Genomic DNA, 12,546 nt, shown 5'->3' with positions numbered 1-12,546 from the left:
GTCTTCTTTATTACTCCGTTTATTCACACTTACTGATGTTCTCCTCTTCCAGTTTTTTTTTTTAACATCTTTATTGGAGTATAATTGCTTTACAATGGTGTGTTAGTTTCTGCTTTATAACAAAGTGAATCAGTTACACATATATATATGTTCCCATATCTCCTCCCTCTTGCGTATCCCTCCCTCCCACCCACCCTCCCTATGCCTCCCCTCTAGGTGGTCACAAACCACCTAGCTGATCTTCCAGTTTTGAGGAAGAAATAATAATTTGTTCCCTAAGCCACTCCCAAGCTGCCTCCAGGTATGCTAACAGGAGACTGCTCTGGAGCAAGCCTGCCCTCCAAAGCTCCGCTTCCACCACAGATGAAGTGGCTTATTCCCAGCCTTGTAAAAGAGGCAAACAGTCACTGGACAAAGGAAGTGAATAAGGCAACATTCAAATGCTAATTCAGGGTGTGGGCTGTGGAGGTTAGAAAACCATCAGAAGAAAAACCTCCCTGGGCTGTTCCATCAGTGGGGCTCTCTCCTCCCCTCTCCCTCAGGACTCACTGACCACCTAGCACCCAGCAGCACTGGAGAGCTCTACTGCACAGAGCACCACCATTTCCACATTTAAATTAAAATATTGATATATTGTCCACTTGAGAATTTAAATGTCTGTTTTTTAATGGAAAAGAGGAAGGTGTTAGTGATAGTAAATACAAAAATAGGTTGAGCTTTTAGATATGTCCAAAATATAGTTTTCCAACATGGCACTTTTGATATACAGAACAAGGCACAACATGAAATATAAAGAATGATCTTAACTATGTTACCATAAAAAGTTATAAAAACTTAATTTTTCTGATTGGACAGTTGATGATCTCAAGGAATTAATTTGTAATGATAGGTATCTTTTTTTAAGTTCCTATCTTCTAGAGATGTATGCTAAAATATATAGGGATAAAATAATAAGATGCCTTAGCATTTGCTTCAAAATAATCTCAGGTGGAGTGGGGTAGGGTAGGGTGGGTTGGAATGGGTGAGGTGTAAATGAAAACATGATTGGCAACAAACTGATAAAGTGTTGAAGCTGCACGATGGTTGGGAAGAAGGGTATCATTACATTATTCTCTTTTTACACTTCATATGCTCTTACATGTGCTTGAAATTCTCCAAAATAAAATGCTTTTTAAAAAAGCCACAAAATGGAGAAAAAAAAATTAAACAAAGATGTTTACCCAAAAAACTGAGGACTATAATGAATAAAGAGATTCAATTAAAAGTCTGGATTAAAACAATCGGGGCTTCCCTGGTGGCACAGTGGTTAAGAATCCGCCTGCCAATGCAGGGAACGTGGGTTCGAGCCCTGGTCTGGGAAGATCCCACATCTAAGCCCGTGCACCACAACTACTGAGTCTGCATGCTACAACTAGTGAAGCCCGTGCACCTAGAGCCCGTGCTCCGCAACAAGAGAAGCCACCACAATGAGAAGTCCGCGCACCACAGCGAAGAGTAACTCCCCCTCGTTGCAACTAGAGAACGGCCGCACATAGCAACAAAGACCCAACACAGCCAAAAATAAATAAATTAATTAAAAACAAAAAAAAACGATTGACTACTCTCTCCATATGCTCCAAATTCCTTGAAATGATATTTGTAAAAACAACTGAAGATTTACAACAGGGAAGAAATACAAGATAAAGGAGGATATCAGGAAACCAGTGGTTTTGAGAAACTCCTATAAAATGGTTTTCAAAATGTGGTCCCCCCAGACAAACCTCATCAGCATCACCTCAAGCTTGTTAGAAATGCAAATTCTCAGGACACATCCCCACTCCCCTTACTCATAACCTTTGGGGGCAGAGCCCTGCAATCTGGTTTTAACAAGCCCTCCAAGTGATTCTGATGAACCAAAGTTTGAGAACCACTGTAAAACTGATCAGGCTGACAAGAAATAAGAGAGGAAGGCCTCAGCCCAAACCAGCCCTAGAGACAGCAATAAGAAAGGTAAAAGCAATTACAGGGATACTCTAAGCTGAGTCCACAAGTGACAGAAAGCTGGAGGCCTCTAGTTGCAATAGTCAAGTGCTAACCTTGCCCACCTCCAAAACCAAGTGGTTGGTGGGAGTGGGAGATAGTTCTGCCCGGGATTAAACCTCAGATTAAAACCCTTTGTATTTTGGCAAAGAGATGGGAGTGAGGCTCAGACAACAGCCTAGATCTTTTGCCCACTCCCCATCCGTGTATTCTAAAAATTCTGCGTGAACAAGCTCCCTTTTCTCAGTCAAGGTAAACATCTATGGGAGCAAAGAAGGCTTCTACAAATGTGGGAAAAATCCATACCCACTACCAACCCATTAATCAAGTGAATCTCTTTCATATGTAAGAGTGATCTTTTAAGGACAACAAATAGTGATAAAGATAATTAGTAAATTGAACAAACAGAACAACTGACAATCAATGGGGAAAACAAATTCAAGGAATAGAAAATAACATGAAAATTCTAATTGATATCTTTAGAAATGTAAGGGTACTACACCTTTGAAAAAAGCAATTAGAACACGAAAGCAATCTTGACTATTTAAAAACAAATTACTAAACTTAAAAACTAAACAGAAAAGCTAAATGATGTAATGGACATGCTTGAAGAGGGAATTAGTGATCTGGAGGATAACATTTGAAGAAATCTTTCAGAATAGAGCAAAAAGACCAAGACAAATTATATAAATCCAGTGACAGGATCAAGTCAGGAGGTCCCATATTCACTTGATAAGAAGTCTAGAAAAAAAAAAGACAAAATGGAAAGAAAATAAAGAAATCATTTTAGAAATTGCCCTTAGTCTAAGAATGGTACAATTCTTCAGAGTGAAAGGACCATTAGGTAAGCAGAATGAATGACATATATTATATCCCACATACCTGGGTGCATTACTGGTGAAATTTTAGGACTCCAAGCATAAAAAGAAAACCCTGAAAGTTTTTCATGAGGGGGAAAAATAAGTTTTTACCAATAAATAAAGAGAGAGAATCAGACTGGTGTCTGACTTTTAAGAAGCAATACTGGATGCTAGCAATCATGTTATAGCTTCAAAATTCTGAAGGGAAATGATTTTGAAACTAACACCCTAAACTTTTTTTTAAATTGAAATGAGGATTCAACATTTAATTACTTGATGATATGCTGCAGTAAACCAAAAAACTAACCCTGGGATGAAAGAAAAAGCAGTGAGAAGGAAACAGTGAAACTTATAGCTGTCTAAATAATGATGCATAATATCAAGACACAAACACACACACAGACCAAGATAATAGAGATTAATCTAAAACAAATCTCACATGATTACACCAGGAGAAGAGGTCCAGGTGGGGAAGTGACAGAATGCTAAGGTAACTGACTTAATTGGGAGATGGGTGAAAAATATGGCTACTGATTAACTGTAAATATAGAGAAAAGAGGTAACCCTTAAAGGAACAACAATAGGTTAAATTATTTCCAAAGCACTAAGAGGAAAAACAAGGAGAAAAAAAACCAACAATCAATCAAGCCAATAAAATGGTAAAATAAAAACAAGCAGGATATTCAGAAAATACAAAATACGATGGTAGGAATAGTCCAAACATTTCAACAATTTCAATTAACATGAATGGATTAAACTTCCCAGAAACTCTTAGACTGAACTTCCCTAAAGCTGTTTTGACTACATTAATTGGGGAAAATAGGAGCCAATGCAGAAAGTATTAAGGACAAAAGAGAATATCTCAGTTATAAAAGGCACAGCTCACCAACAGTCACATAATGCTTTCACATCTCAGAAATCAATTCATTAAATGGACAATAAGAATGTAGAAGGTCTGACAATTAACCAGTTGAATCCAAAAAAGAACAGGCAAGTCACCCCTCCCCCGCCATAACTCATAGAATATTTACAGATATTGATTATGCATTCCATAAAGTAGAAACCATACAGGTTACACTCTATCTGCTTGGAAATTTTAAACACATTAAGTAATTCCTGGTTTAAATATAAAGGCCACTGAATCTGAAATTACGCACTAGAAATAAACAACAGTCACCACAGCTTAAGACTGTCAGACACAGCCAACGCAGCACTCAGAGGAGCATTTTCAGTTTTAAGTACATCTATTAGGAAACAAGAAAGATTGAAAATAAAACATTGCACAATATACCTTAAAGCAGTGATTGTCAGCACCCCTGGAGATAGAGTGGTTCTCTGAAAGTAGCCTAGGAGTCTGTGAATTCCTTTATATATTTAAAAGCCTATGGAATTTGCATGCTAACCTGTGATAAAACTGCAGACCAGTCAAAATTTGAATATTAAGTCAGTTTGTAACATTGGTTACTTCATCCATCCTGATGAGACGAACTGGGTTAAGAGTCACATCTTTGAATAATGCAAGGCCTTATTCATTTTTCTATCTTTAATCCATTGAAGTAGTATAAGAACTGAATTAATTAATGAACTGGACAGATAATTTTCCAAAATATGGGGCTCACTGGAGGAATAGAGTAAAGCAGAATAAAAAGGTCTGTATGGTGGTTACCAGGTTGGGAACCACTGGCTTCAGTATGAATCTTAATCTCAGGTCTGTGATGTCACGGTGTTTCGTGCCTGGTGTTCCAGGATTTGGGATGGCATCTTACAGATGCAGAGGAACAAGAGGGCAGAGACCTGCTTACCAGCTTTCTTGCCTTATTTCTTGAAGGCAAGATTCATGGATTTCAATAATAACAATGTCAGATAAAATTAATTTGCCAACTACAACAAGAGACTAATTTATAAAAATCTAGTTCCTTTGGCTGTACGTCAAAAGAGTAGAGCTCTAGCACTAGCTAGCACAAATGACTAGAACATAAGACCAGAACCAAAGATAAAAAGATCTTAGCAGCTATTTATTTAAAACATTTTTAGGGCTTCCCTGGTGGCACAGTGATTGAGAGTCCGCCTGCCGATGCAGGGGACACGGGTTCGTGCCCCGGTCCAGGAGGATCCCATATGCCGCGGAGCGGCTGGGCCCGTGAGCCGTGGCCGCTGCGCCTGCACGTCCGGAGCCTGTGCTCCGCAACGGGAGAGGCCACGACAGTGAGAGAGGCCCGCGTACCGCAAAAAAATTAAAAAAAAAAAAAAAAAAAAAAACATTTTTAGAAGGCTCAATTACTATCTTTACAGGACAAATTTTAATTATTTAAAACTCAGGTACCATGATTTCACAAACTACTGTTTATGCTATAAGAAACTAATTGAACCTCATCAAGTACTATACTTTACATACTTTTTCAAAGGAAAAATTTTTTAAAAGGTCCAATTCTGAACCATACCAAAAAGAAGCACTTCAACTGAATTGAAACACACATAGAGGCCAGATCTGTAATGTTTCAAATGATCAATATTTGTGCTACTTAAATGCCAATAGGTGAATTTCAACATGTCCTTTGAAATAAACAGTGAAAATTAAAATTGCAAGACCTTCTCATTGTATTAATTTGCTCTTTTTGTTTATGTCTAAAACATCCCCCTTTGCTGAAGTTAAAGAATGACTCTTCCTCTCCCGTATTAAAAACAAAATGACTGTATTTCTCTCCCAAACCTATAGCTCTGCTCAGCTGAATTAAAATTTTTTTTAATTTTTTTCTTTACCCCTAAACCAGTACCTTCAATTCTTAACTGGCCCAAGGGCAGACTTCCTTACATGACAGCAATAAGCACAAATAAAAAGTAGAATTCTGCCAGCAAATATTATGCATGATCCCAACAATACAGACACAGTCTTAAAAATCAGTTATGTATTTATTTGTATAGAGTCAAAGGAAAGACTTGAAAATCCTACATAATAGCCCATGAGGCTTACAATTTAATTACTAATCCAGTTTAAAAAAAGAAATGGTTTTCCTCCACAAACTTGAAGATGTTACTATTTTACATGCTTCAGATATGTGTACTAAAACACCAGACACCTATTCATCTTTAGTTTTTGCAGAAGTAGTATTAAGTCCAAAAAAGTCTTTTTTAATGATGTACCGAACACACTGCAAAATCACATTTCTTTCATGTCGAATGTCTGGAGCTAAAAGCTAAAAAATGATAAATAAAAAGATTAGCTGGTAAATAAAATATATCCAAGAAACACCATCTAAAATAGCATGTGTGCCTTCTCTATATAAAGAACACAGAACAATAAAGATGTGTATTATATTTACTAATTATTTTCCTAAAACACAATGCAAGAATATTTCCTTTTAACCAAAACTATCTAGCTTAAGCTCAAATGTTCACATTTGAGATCCTCTCTAGGACTATCAAGCAAAGGACAGGAAAAATAGGTTTAAAAGTCTATAATTCTTTAAATCTAAAAATCATGTCAAACAGGATCCTCCTAAACCCAAATCTATATAAACAGTACAGAAAGTGGTAAGGAGATATGGTAAATATAGTAATGATGAAACTAGCAGTAAAAAATCCTAACACTGCTGGTCTTTCAGAACTTCCCATTTTTGTGTTTACTGTAATTGAAAGAAAGCTGAAAATCCCTGGTATCTAGAATACATAACCAAGGAATTATATGTGATTCGCCAAAAAGATTTAATGTAACTACTCATTTTACTTCTGATGTCATTAATGTAGTTCAGAAACACCCACACAGGACCTTTCAGTGGAAAGATGATTTAATATACCACTTATAAGGTAAACATTAAAAAAATGCAATTTACTTTATATAGCACCAAAATTTACAAAACAGAGTACATTTCAGATCAATTTTTATTAAGAAGCAACTGTGTCTACATGTATTACAACATGTCATAGAGTGTAGTCACAGAACACTTCAGCTACAGCAGAAGCATATATCTGACCAGGCAAAATCAGACTTTGCACAGAATGCCAATAGATAGTTTTACAATTCCACTGAAAATTTCAGAGTATTTCTATCACTCTTAGAAATGAAAGTTTTGGATCTTTGAACAGCTTCGTGTCCATCACTTAGAATCAAAAGAGGCATTGCTTCTTTACAATTTGAAGAAAGATCATAAATTTTTGAGCACATCATGCTGAGAATAAAGCCAATAATGCACAGAATAAACATAAAACCCTTTCTCTCCCTTCAGCCTGCACTGTATTTAGCTGTGCTCTCAATAGGAAAACTTTATAAAGGTCAGTACACTTCAATACCTATTTCTTTACCAACCACTTAAACCTAGATGCCTTTATTTTAAGCAGTTTTGAAAATTGTAATTATTCTACATTTACCAAATATCAGCTATATTTCAAATGCAGCTTCAGAATTAAGATACACAGATAACTCTTCAAGGAGCATATGTCTCTGGAAACCTTAAAATACACACACACAAGCCCAGGAGCTCTATCTTCAAGACACAAGAAGAACACAAAGATCAGAACATAAAGAAAAATCACTTACCATTTCCAGGAGATATGGATGGTGTGTTCTTGGTTCAAATAATGTTTGATAATTGCAATAATTTTTTTTCCTCTTAGGATTTGTGTTTTTGAAACTTTTCTTTTGGCTCTCATACTTGGCTTCTGAGAAATTTCTAACAGTTGCTTTAACATCTTGACTTGGTTTCTTAGGAGTACTGCTATGAAGAACCTGGTCTTCTGCCAGAATGTCTGCTTCAGTCTTGATGGGAGCTTCTAATGTGATGAAAAATAAACACAAAAATAAAAAACAAATTAAAAAACAGGGAAAACTTACACAGATAACAAAAAAAAAACACCCCATAATATTCCCCTTCCCCAGCCATAATACTGGCTACTTATTAGTTAAAACTGAGCATGTACAATGTATTATACAAAATTTTTCAAATTGTGAGCTATGACTGCCAATAATTGAGATTACCACAAAGAACTACAGAAAATGATCCCTATGAAAGAAATAATACCAGATGGAAACTTGGATCTACACAAAGGAATGAAGAGTGCCAGAAAGTCAATATGTGGATAAATACAAAAGACCTTTTTTCTCATTTGAAAAAAATTTTAAAGATAATTGACTATTTAAAACAAAAATAATAATAACAATGTATGTAGGGTTTATAACATCTATAGAATTAAAATCTAAGATAACAATAGCACAAAGGAAGGGAAGAGGAAAATCTAAGTATATTGCTGTAAGATTCTTGAATTACAGGAATACTTCACTTTACTGTGCTTCGATTTAATGCTCTTCACAGATAGAGCGTTCTGTACAAATTGCAGGTTTGTGGCAACACTGAGCAAGTCTATCAGCACCATTTTTTCAACATCAATTGCTCACTTCATGTCTCTCTGTCACATTTTGGTGATTCAATATTTCAAACTTCATGTCTCTGTCACATTGTGGTGATTCAATATTTCAAACTTTCACTGTTATTAAATTTGTTATAGTCATCTGTAATCAGTTATCTTTGATGTTACTATTGTAATTGTTTTGGGTCACCACAAACCATGCCCATAAAAGACAATAAACTTAATTCATAAATATGTATGTTCTGACTGCTTTACCTACCTGCCATTCTCTCATCTCTCTCCTTCTCCGCAGGCCTCCCTATTCCCTGAGACACGATACTGAAATTATGCCAGTTAATAACCGTGCTACAATGGCCTCTGAGTGTTCAAGTGAAAGGAAGTGTCTCACGTTTTTCACTTTAAGTCAAAAGCTGAGACAGGCCAGAAGCTAGGCCTCTTGTACCAGTTAGCCAAGTTGTGAAAGCAAAGGAAAAGTTTTTGAAGGAAATTAAAAGTGCTACTCCAGTGAACACACAAATGATAAGGAAGGGAAACAGCCTTACTGCTGATATGCAGAAAGCTGTAGTGGTCTGGACAGAAGATCAAACCAGCCACAACATTCCCTTAAGGCAAAAGCCTATAATCCAGAGCAAGGCCCTAACTCTCTTCAATTCTATGAAGGCTGAGAGAAGTGAGGAAGCTGCAGAAGAAACGTCTGAAACTAACAGAGATTTAAAAGAAGCCGTCATCATGACATAAAAGTGTGAGGTGAAGCAGCAAGTGCTGATGTAAAGCTGCAGCAAATTATCCAGAAGACCTAGCTAAGACAATTAACAAAGGTGACTACACTAAACAACAGAGTTTCTATGTAGACGAAACAGCCTTGTATTGGAAGAAGATGCCATCTAGAATTTTCATAGCTAGAGAGGAGAAGACAATGCTTGCCTTTAAAGCTTCAAAGGACAAACTGACTCTCTTGTAAGGGGCTAATGCAGCTGGTGACTTAAAGTTGAAGCCAATGCTCCTTTACCATTCTGAATATCCTAGGGTCCTTAAGAATTACGCTAAATCTACTCTGCCTGTGCTCTATAAATGCAACAACGAAGCCTGGATGACACAGCACATGTTTATGACATGGTTTACCGACTATATCAAGCCTATTGATGAGACCTACTGCTCAGAAAGAGATTCCTTTCAAAATATGACTGCTCACTCCTGGTCACCTAGGAGCTCTGATGGAGATGTACCAGGAGATTCATGTTGTTTTCATGCCTGCTAACACAACACACAGTCTTGTCAAGTTCACATAAACATGTTTTGGGGTATATATGTGTTGGGGTATAAAACGAATCTCAATAAATTGAAAAACTGAAAGCATATAGAATATGTTCTCTGACCATAACAGAAGTAAATAAAATCAATAACAGAAAACTATCTTTAAAAACCCTCCAAAAAATTGGAGCTGAACAACAGACTTCTAAATAACCAGAGTTAAAGGACATATCACAAGAGAAATTAAAAAATATTTTGATATAAATAAAAATGAAAACAAAATGTGTCAAATTTGCGGGATGCAGCTAAAGCAATGCATGGAGGCAAATGTATAGCTCTGAATGCTTACATTAGAAATGAAAAAAATTTTAAATCACTTATCTAAGTTTCTACTGTAACGAGGTAGAAAGTGAGGAGGAAAGAAAGAGTGAAAGTGTGAAAATCAATTAGAAATAGACAACAGAAAAAAATCAACAAAGCCAGAAGGCAGTTCCTTGAAAAGATTTATAAAATTAATAAACACCTAGCAAGATGATCTGATCAAGAAAAAAAGGGGGAAAAAAACCCCAATTAATAGTATAAGGAATCAAAGAAGGAACATCACTATAAATCCTACATATAGCACAAGAAAATATCACAAACAACTTTATGCCAATAAACTTGACAATTGGTCAAATTGAAACAAATTCTTTTGAAAAATATAAATTACCAAAATTGGCTCAAGGAGAAAGTAGAAAATCTGAATAGTGCTGTACCTATTAAGGAAATTTGATTAATTTAGAATCTTCCCCCAGAGAAAATGCCAGGTACAGATGGCTTCACTACTGAATCCTACAAACAAGAAAAAATTGCTGCAATTCTACACAAACCCTTAAAAGAGGAGGAGGAAACAGATCCCAACTCATCCCAAATCCAGACAAAGCCTATAAGAGAAGAAAAACACAGACTAATATTCCTCAAGAACACAGATGCAAAAATCCTTAATAAAATATTGGCAAATCAAATCCAGTAATGTATTAAACAGGTAATACACCAATTCCGAGTAGACTTTATCCCAGGAATACAGGGTTGGTTTGACATTTGAAAATCAATCGGTGTATTTCACAATATTGAGGAAAAAAACAACCACCACCATATAATCAGTTGAAAATTCACAAGTATTAAGATAGGAATTCCCTTCTCTCAGCCCCAAATGGTTTTTCTATATTTTTGATTACCATGAATTATAGGCTAATGTGATATAAATAGTTCTATCCTAGACGTCGGGAACTGAGTTCAATTGCCTGGACAAGAGTGTAACAGGCTAATCATATGCCTCAAAACCCTCAATATTCAAGCATTACATAGGACTGAATGTGGAAATTACATTTGAAAGGAAGTACAGGGTAAGTGTTAGAAGCACAGACTCTGTTACAAACTGTTAGGTTCAAATTCTAGATCCAAGACTTCCTAGCTGTGTGACCTTGGAGCAGCTACTTATCTCTGCCTAAATTTCCTCATAAGTAATGACACCTACTTCATGAGGTTACTGCAATAATTAAATGAGTAAAGCACATTAAACAGTGCCCGAAACAGAGTAAGCACTATATAAGAATTTGCCCTGATAGTGATTTTAATGTGCCTTCAAACTAATGGGGAAAAGAGGAAAAGAAGAGAAATATAACCATAAAACAACGGAGCTAAGAATTCACAAGTGGTTTGCAGAGTTCAAAACTATGGGAATAATAATTAAAGGCAAAAAAGAAAAACTAGGGCACTATTTTCTCTTAAGTCCCTCAATCATAGCCAAACCTGTTTGAAGAAACATAACGATTTTGGGGAGTTGCAAAACTGTGCTTAACTTCTCATATGGCACAAACAAAAACAAAAAACTAACATGCAAGACCCAGGACAGATAAAACGTTTGGAAATACTGCTCACTGAAATTTTCTTTCCTATCTATATCTTAATGATTCTGAAAGCCCCAGAACATAGCCTCTTCTTTTGCTCAGTCTTTCTGGAAGGACCCTTTCCTTGTTTAAAATTCATTCTGGAAAAGCACTATTCATGTTTAAGATCCTCTACACACTTCTATGTTAATTCCTAAGTTAAGACAGGTCTTAAATATGAAAATACGGTCGTTAAAATCTGTGAGAATCAGACTGCTTCTCTCCATTTAGAACCCACTTAAATAAGAAGGCTTCTAGACGCTATTTCATGGTTCAGAGAAGGCTCACTTTATTCCCTTGGTTTATTTACTCTGAAGTCCCTCTGTGTCAATATCCTATCCTATCCTATAGCCCAGAATTAACACTGAAAGCTAGAAATTTGCTAGTGACCTGGATGGCTTAATAAAGCTGAATTCAAATTACATAAAATAATTCTTAAGGCTTAGGAATGTGAAGCAAAGACTTTTTCCTTAAGGCAGGACATTTTAAATAATTAGTCAAAATGAATTCATACAAAATCAAATATATCTTTTAATAGAGAACATCTTCTGTTATGTACTAGAAAAGTAAAGCTATGCATTACTGTGCAGGAAGATAACAAATGCCACACAAAGAAAGACTGTAATGGAAGGCAATATAGTTGGCTTCTTTAGACATTTAAGTCCCTAAACCTAAGCTTTACATCAGCTTTGCCATATACTAGCTTTGCAAACCTACCCTCTCGAAGCTTAAGGGTCTATAAAATGGAGGGTTGAAACCTCAAAGATCCCTTCCAGTTTCCTTCCTTCTAATTTAAAAAATAGTGGCAGCCTCAAAATGAAGACATGAGTATAAAATGTTTTATCTTAGGAATGAGAGAAGAAAGCATTAGTACAGCTTGTTTTTATGGGATTCAGTAATCTGGTAATAGCTTTCTTTGCTATCACCTGTCATAAATACAAATGATAAGCAGGAAATGTAATACGTGTTTAAAGAATAACTTCATCTTCATATCAGTATAATGGAAACAAGAGTAAAGAAATAAATACTGTTTTTCTTAAGATTAAAAAAAAAAATAAGAAGAGGCAACCATCTGCTAAGGAATACTCTGATAAAGCCAAAGTAGTTTATATTTCAAAATTCAACTA

General features: G+C 35.9%; 1 protein-coding gene across 1 annotated transcript in view; it reads right to left on the bottom strand.

Moving 5' to 3' along the window:
* Positions 1-5,770: 5,770 nt before the first annotated feature.
* NUFIP1 (nuclear FMR1 interacting protein 1) overlaps positions 5,771-12,546 on the bottom strand; it is a 44,081-nt gene continuing 37,305 nt past the window's right edge. Inside the window, exons 9-10 of the mRNA XM_032611465.1 lie at positions 7,414-7,646; positions 5,771-6,073 (exon numbers count right to left, since the gene is read on the bottom strand). Coding sequence (XP_032467356.1) covers positions 5,957-6,073; positions 7,414-7,646 — 350 coding nt within the window. The 3' untranslated portion in view covers positions 5,771-5,956. The remainder of the gene's footprint in view (positions 6,074-7,413; positions 7,647-12,546) is intronic.

This window comes from Phocoena sinus, chromosome 18 (assembly GCF_008692025.1).
Source record: "Phocoena sinus isolate mPhoSin1 chromosome 18, mPhoSin1.pri, whole genome shotgun sequence".
Lineage (NCBI taxonomy): Eukaryota > Metazoa > Chordata > Mammalia > Artiodactyla > Phocoenidae > Phocoena > Phocoena sinus.
Note: the sequence above shows the minus strand (reverse complement) of the source record. Positions and strands in the feature narration are given on the sequence as shown.